The sequence below is a fragment of the Nymphaea colorata genome, chromosome 1 (genome assembly GCF_008831285.2).
Source record: "Nymphaea colorata isolate Beijing-Zhang1983 chromosome 1, ASM883128v2, whole genome shotgun sequence".
Taxonomy (NCBI): domain Eukaryota; kingdom Viridiplantae; phylum Streptophyta; class Magnoliopsida; order Nymphaeales; family Nymphaeaceae; genus Nymphaea; species Nymphaea colorata.
This window is the reverse complement of record NC_045138.2, coordinates 27,018,112-27,025,966: the sequence shown is the minus strand read 5'-3', so window position 1 is coordinate 27,025,966 and position 7,855 is coordinate 27,018,112. Positions and strand designations below refer to the sequence as shown.

The 7,855-nt window shown below is 39.8% G+C and overlaps 1 protein-coding gene across 1 annotated transcript; it reads left to right on the top strand.

Annotated features, from left to right (window-relative positions):
* The first annotated feature begins 3,534 nt into the window (after positions 1–3,534).
* LOC116245666 (cytochrome P450 714C2) lies at positions 3,535–6,387 on the top strand. The gene is made up of 4 exons (XM_031617161.2): positions 3,535–3,865; positions 4,592–4,827; positions 4,982–5,599; positions 5,701–6,387. Exons 1-4 carry the CDS (start codon positions 3,580–3,582, stop codon positions 6,148–6,150), a joined length of 1,590 nt encoding a protein of 529 aa, XP_031473021.1. The 5' UTR covers positions 3,535–3,579; the 3' UTR covers positions 6,151–6,387.
* Positions 6,388–7,855: the final 1,468 nt, after the last annotated feature.

The following is a 7,855-nucleotide window of genomic DNA, read 5'->3' as shown; positions in this document are numbered from 1 at the left end:
TTGTCGAAGAGACAGACAGAGGCTAAATTAGCCGATATATTCGAGACATGTTTAAACGGCCAATATAACTTTCTAAAAGACCTTTTTATCGTCCCCTACTACGCCCAGGTGGCGCCAAGATCTTCGGTTCTTTTCAAAGTGCGGAAAGGCGCAGCAAAGATGGAATTTTCTACTCGGTGGTCAAAGGCTTTTAAACTGAAGCCCTTCTTAATTATCGAACAAGTGGAAGCCAAAAATCTTCTTTTCCTGCTGTTGTTAGATGAGAAAATAAGTCAGATTTCACTGTCAACTGCTCATGTTGGAAAAAAGATGCATGATTTTGTAAGACATTTGCAGTTTTCGCGATATAAATCAAACAGACTTTGCATGAATAAAACTTGGCAAATATGCATGTTTTACTCAAAGATAGAATGCAAAACATGTTAATCTCTTTGAAAATGTTGATAAGGAGGTCCATCTGGTTGTCGATGATTGAAAAGGAGAGTATTGTGTTTTTGGAACAAAGATTCCTATAATGTATGTTGGGGAAATGCAGTATTCTTATTCCTGAAAACATTGACAATTTGTATTGATCTTATTCTAGATTACATCTATAATCGTATTATATTTCATAGTAAAAGAATCTAGCATTTTTTTGGATCATGTATGTTAGGAATACAATGTTGTTCTATTAAACACTTTGGAACAGATGGAAAAGATTTTAACTTCACTAATGTTTAATGGTGATTATAAATTTGCCTTTTTTTTTTAAACTTAGAATGTTAATTGCAGCCATTTTAAATTAACCATGAGCAATGCTTTCTTTGTGGTGCAGCTTCTTGTTCCTAACATCTCGGAATTTCTTGTTCTTATGCGCTCATCAAACCCTTCTTCCTTTGATCCACAATCGGCTTCAAAACTGGCTTACACTTTTCTGAATTTCTTTGATAGCAAAAAGTTTTTACTGACACAGGTCTCCGTCAGTGTAAGCGTTCCATATACTGACGATTTGAAAGGCCATCACTGAAAGCTTCAGCGATGCTCTATCTATATCGACGCTCCTGCCTTCGGTAAACGGTTTACTGACGGTTTTGGAATTTTACTAGCCGTTTTAACCGTCGGTAAAATTAACGTTTTTTTTAGTGCGGCAACCGAAAACCGACGTTTTTCATTTTCAATTAAGAAGTGGATCAGAATGAATAAAAAAAAAAGGAAAGGTGGTGTGAACGTCCATTTGAAATTATTGGTTTCATTTATTGGTAGCGGACATGATAACAATGGATAATATGTCTTTTCAAAATCACTTTTGAATTCAAGAAAAATTAAAAGAAAGAATGAAAAATAATTGGATGGCAGCTCAAAATTGAACTTTTGGTTCAAAATTGAGGTTTGCTTTGAAATCAAAACTAGATCTTATAAAATCCAGTTCCAACAAACTTGGTTTTTATAAAGGGCTTTAAAGACCTACTTCCCCATCTTTTCACCAAAATTTGTCTTTTATCTTTTTCTTTCTCCAAGATTTTATCTTGTCATCCACACATCCTATTTAATCCGACTTTTTGAAAACTTGGTTTTCATAAAACCATGATTTGATTTTTAATCACACACAATCGTTTGGAAGCGAGCACCCACTAGCCCTTGTAGCCAATTTTGTAGAAAACATTATTGCCTTCTTTATTTTATGATTGTAAAAATTAATTCAAAATGCTTTAGATCGACTTAAGAATTTTTTTAAAAAAAAAACGCCATGTATTGTCCTACTATATGGAGCTATATTAACTAATAACATGGCGATGCACCAACTTAAAAGCCATTGTTTTTGGCTTTAATGTTTGATTATGGACGAAATAACACTGAAATCTCCAGCAACAACCACGCAGTAAGCAAAAGGAAGAAATAAGGATTCAGGAGAGCATAAATTTTAGCGTTGCAACTTCAGGGGCCTCAATCAACGAATGTAATTAAATATGATATCACATGTAGGGGTCTCCATCAAGGAATGTAATTAAATATGATATCACATATAGAGAAAGTGTATGGTAGGGTCATATGTTCAACGTGAGGGTCGAAGGCTCTAACTTTTCTGTCATTTCTTAGGATACTAATTGCGCTTTCGGTGTTTGAAGGTGTCAATTCTTATATGCTTCAACCTTCATGTCGGTGGTCTCATTTTTTAGCACAAAAAAGAAGGCTCTACCTTTTCTGCCATTTTTTAGGGTACTAAACCTCCTTTTGGTGGTTTAGGGTAGTGATTTTGCTATGCTTCAACTTTGACTTCGTGGTCTCCTTTTGCAGCACAAAAAAGAAGGTTCTACCTTTCATGCCATTTTTTAAGGTAGTAATTCTGCTTTCGGTGTTTTAAGGTGGTGACTCTATTATGTGGTCTCCTTTTGCATCGCAAAAAAGCTGATGTCACAAGCATTCGAGACGGCAACTGGTTGTCTACCACTCTTCGCCTACGACCATCATGTTTTAAGGTGGCGATTCTGCTATGCTTCAACTTTCATGTCAGTGGTTTTTTTTTTAACAGAAAAAGTTGATGCAACAAACATCCTAGATGGCGACTGGCTACCTACCAACTTTCACTTATGACAATCACATTTAACTAACTAACATGACTACCACATGACCACCGCATACATTTGGATCTGGAATATTGCATTTCTTTCCATGCGTTTGGGAGCCAAATAAATGTAAATTCAAACGCGCCACCACGTTAACTATCATTCTGAAATTTATTGACTAAAAGGTTTATGAAAATATTAGCCAAAAGTGTAGGACAAACTGGAGACTGGAAGTTGGAACTATTTATAAGATAAAGCGTGGCCTATCAGAATTGATACAAAGTAGCCAAAAAAACATACTGACACCCCTCTACCAAATCCGACCCATTTGCAACCTATATTGCCTTGGCTTGAACTGGTTCATTTAAAGGTGTTTGGCAACCTGTCACAATATGTTATTATTTTATGTATCTGCTTTAAATATTGAATTTAAAGCAGATGTAATCAAGAAACACTTTTTGAATGTGGACCCGAACCAGCTTACTTTTCAATTTTTCTTTTCTTTTTTCTTTTTTTACAGTTCAGGGGCATTTTAGTCATTTATCATATACTCAACTTTGGACAGCAGGATCAAAAGTTATTGAGACTCAGATATGTTGTTCTTCTCCCATGTCCAAATCCAAATCCGGAATCGAAAAAAATCCTAATTCCAATGCATGCATGCAATGCTGAAAGCCCTAGAGCTGCCCAGATTCGGACTCACTTCAGAACCTCGGGCTCGAAGTGAACTCCGAGACCAAATATTGAGAATGAATAAGTGAGTCTTTGACAGACATTAGATCCGGACACGTTCACACAGTAACCATATGAACAAACAGACCAGGAGACGCCTGTCTTTGCCCCCACAGTGTCGCCTCTGGAAACGGCCGGTGGTCAAATTCCTCCGCTCCAAATCTGCCCATGTGTGTACTTTCCGAAGTCATTACGCCTCCTTTTCTCTCTATAAATACTCAGCTTCTATGCATTCCTGTGGTGCAGTGTAGACGACACACAAAAGAGTTAGTAATCTTTGGAGTCTGTAAAAAAGCTTGTGGAGATGGAATTCGTGCAGATTCTGAGCCTTATCATGGCTCCTGTTTGCTTCCTCCTCTGCGTTTGTGGCGCTGTCCTCTATAGGTGTTTTGTTCGTCCTTTGATAGTGAGGAGAGTTCTCGAGAGGAATGGGCTGAGAGGGCCATCACCATCTTTCCCTCTCGGTAATATCTCGACCATGAGGAAGCTTGCCCGCAGCACAGTCGTCCATGGCTCCCCAATGTCCCTAATAACCCATGACATTCATCCCTTGCTCTTCCCTCACTTTGCGGAGTGGCGGAAAGCATTTGGTAAGTTCAGCATAGCAGCAGCACCATTGTGTGCACCATCTGTCTAATATTCCTAATTCCCCATGAGCTTGAGATGAAGATCTTTTTTCAGTTTCAGTAACTTAGATCTTTCCAAGTGTTTGGTAATACGTCCTGGAAGCAAGTTCATGAACTCTTAGGTCATTTTCATTAGCATGGAAATGAAACATTTCACTCACTTGGTCATCTAATTCACGTCACCTACTTACAGAGTTACAGTACCCTTCATCTTTTTTTTTTCTTCTTTGTTTTTTTTTTTTCAGTACTCACTTAGTTGATAACCCTCATCATGAATTATAGGCGGCTAAAGACTTACATTAACATTTGATTTCTGAAATGTAATTGCACAAATGTTGTGCAATTTAATGGATAACTTGAGATGTATGAGCTTCTACCACTTGCGAGTTCTATTTAAATTGAAGGTGAGCTCGAACAACAAAGGCTTAGGAGAACAAAGATGAAGCGAAATTAAGCTTAGGCATCAAAACGCATAGAATCGAAACTTGAATAAAGGGTCTCAGTGAATTTCATTGGCATTCTTAGATTACCAACTCGATGGAAAATGAACAATGACTTGTTTCCTTCTGCTTCTCTTTTGTTGCTCCCAAAAAATGAAGACGCATGTTGGCCAAATACTCAAAATATTTCATATTGTAATACTCGTGTAATTGTTCCTTTTTGTTTAATTCTCTTTCCTTCTCTTTTCAGGAAAGGTTTTCGTGTACTGGATAGGCACGGAGCCGTTCTTGTACGTAGCGGAGCCAGAGTTGATAAAGCAGATGATATCAGCGGGTGATCATCGAAGCATGAGTTGGGGCAAGCCATCTGTTTTCAGAACGGACAGGCAATCCCTGTTTGGCAATGGCTTGCTTATGCTGGACGGGGACAATTGGTCTCACCGTAGGCACACCCTCTCACCTGCTTTCTTCCCATCTAATCTCAAGGTACTGTCCCCTCTCTCTCTCTCTCTCTCTCTCTCTCTCTTTTATATATCATCATCACCATCACCGTCATCATCAATGCAATCACCAAACGCCATTGATTCCCTTGCCTGAGCACTTTAACTTAGACATCTGTTGACTTTCTTTTTACGTGCAGAAGTTGGCCGGTGTAATAATAGACTCCGCTAGCGATATGCTGCAAAACTGGGAAGACCAAACGAAGGATGCAGCTACTGCTGAGATCGACGTTGAGAAGGACCTGGTTAGAGCTACGGCCAATGTCATAGCAAAAATCACCTTCGGCCAGAGCTACCAACAAGTGAAAGAAGTGTTCGAGGAGATGAGCTCGGTGCAGAGCGTGCTGTTCCGCAACCAAAGGCTCGTCGGTGTCCCGTTCGGCAACCTTTTCAACCCCAAGCAGTCCACGAGAATCCAAAGGCTGGGGAAGGACATCGACCGGCGGATTCTCTCGGTGATAGAGACGCCAAGAGCCGGAGGCCACAGCCTGTACGACGACCTGCTGGGCCTTCTTCAGCAGGACCAGAAGAGAGCCGCCGGCGACTCGCGTCATGGGAAGGAGCTCTCCGAGCAGGACCTGGTAGACGAGTGCAAGACCTTCATCTTCGGTGGGCACGAAACCACGGCACTGGCACTCACCTGGACCTTGTTCCTCTTGGCCTTGCACCCTGAATGGCAACAGTCTCTCAGGGAAGAGGTTATGGAGGTCACCGGAGGACAGCCTATTGATGCCAACGTAATCCCTCATCTACAAAAGGTACTACTTCAACTGCAAGTTCTCTCTCTCTCTCTCTCTCTCTCTCTTTAATATATCTATATATATATACTGATCTAATGTTAGTGATATAATATTTGAAGATGACATGGGTGATGAACGAGGTGCTGAGGCTGTACAGTCCGGCGCCGAATGCGCAAAGGCAAGCGAGGAAAGAGATGCAAGTCGGAGAATTGGTGATCCCCAAAGGGACGAATATCTGGTTCGACATAGTGGGTTTAAACCATGACCCATGCTTATGGGGGGAAGATGTCAACGAGTTCAGGCCAGAGAGGTTCAAGGACGGCCCGTCGTCGGCGTGCAAGCACAGGCTCGGGTTCGTGCCCTTCGGGCTCGGAGCCAGGACCTGTGTGGGCCAAAACCTGTTCAAGATGGAGTACAAGATCGTTCTGTCCATGATACTGTCCAGCTTCTCGTGGTCTCTCTCGCACAATTATTCTCACTCTCCGGCCATCGTCCTTACATTGAGGCCTTCGTCTGGGGTTCCCTTGGTTCTTCGTCCTCTGTCTCGTCCAGGCCGTTCTGCACCTTGATTTCCGGGATCCTTTTCTCTGTGCCGTCTAAAACATTACTGCTCCTCATGTTACTTGGGACGTTCCATTGAAACGGCCCCATTCAGCATTATTATTGGATGTTTTAAGTACCATATTATCATAATTGAAGCCTTCTCAAACCATACTTTAGATTACCCATCATTTCAAATATGATTTTTATGCTTTAAACAAGGGCCTAGTTTTTTGTTATTGTCGGCCTTATAAGGCTGCCAACAGGGGCCGTGTGTTGGGAGCTGAAAATGACCAAAATGCCCTTGCTGTGAAAATGTGAGGATCTCGCTTGTAAGGGCAAAAGTAAAATGAAAAAGAAAAATGCTCCTTTAAAATGATAAAAATGTCTCTCTCTAGAGTTAAACTGTAGGAATACAGGTTCCCTGCATTAGCTGCATAACACACAAAGTGCTCTAGCTTAATTGTGAAAAGATGAACTTATGTTAAAAAGAAGATTAAAAGGTGTAAAGATTAATGTGTTTTAACAAGACATTACCTAAACTGAGGCCAGTTTTCATTTTTTATTTTCACCACATCACATCTTTACTTACCTAACATGCAAGTTGAAGCATGGTAGGGGTGAGCACCCACGAGGCACTAAATATAGGCCTTGTACCTGACGGAGAGACTAGAGGTTGAGTGGAAGCTTTAGTTCTTATCTGAGCGGTAGGATAAAATACCTCTTCTACTCCTTGTGACTGAACCTGGGGCTTCTTTTGACATTGTCAGTGAAAGTGAGTGCCACATCAGGTGAATAAAGATTATGTAGTATGTATTTAAACTTTTAACTAAAAAATGCCTGCAAGCAAGGATTTCTAGACATTATTAAATGTAGCCATATAGACGTGATTTACATAGTTGTTTTCTACTTTAGAATTGTTTAATCAAATGTGGCCATATAAACGTCATTTGTACAGTTGACTCCTAGCTTTAAGTTGCTTTAACTACATGTGGGGTAAACGTGATTTATATGGTTGATTTGATTGCCAATCTTTGATCTTCTAAGTTGCTATAATTAAATGTGGTCATATGAACAAAAATGATTTATGTATCTCATTCTATTCACAATCCTTGCTTTTTAAAATCCGACATGCAGACAATATAATTCTGTTGTATGTCTGACACTTAAGCCTAGATAAAAACCAAAAAAAAAAAGAAAATTAAAAATAAAAACCCAACTTTTATGTTACCTCTACCATTTCGATCCACACTAATTTTCTTGTTCATTTACGTGAAAATTATATTGGTTGGAGTGTTGTCCACAAATCATAACCAAAATCGTATTGTTCTATGCTGAGTAGGGAGCCAGTAGATTACACTACAAAATTAAAGTAAAAATACAGTATAAAATTTACGACCTGACCTTGGTCAACTCGCTAACCCTGACCTTGGTCAACTCGCTAACTCAGTCATCTATTGATCCGAGTTTTCCGAGTTTGACTCCTGAGTTCTTAGATTCATGACTCGTTTATAAATGAGTCGAACTCGAGCTGAGCTTTTTCGAGTGAATTCGAGTCAAACCTGAGTTGGCTCGACTCGTTGTGCAGCCCTCAGTAGACCCTTGAGTCAAAAGTTCAAAAGAAACCATCTCAGCATTTGAATTTCTTTTTCTAAATTAACTATTTAATTTTCTAAATTAACTATTGAAAGAAAAAAAAACAAGAGAGGTGAACTTTTTCTCTGAATTGCCAAT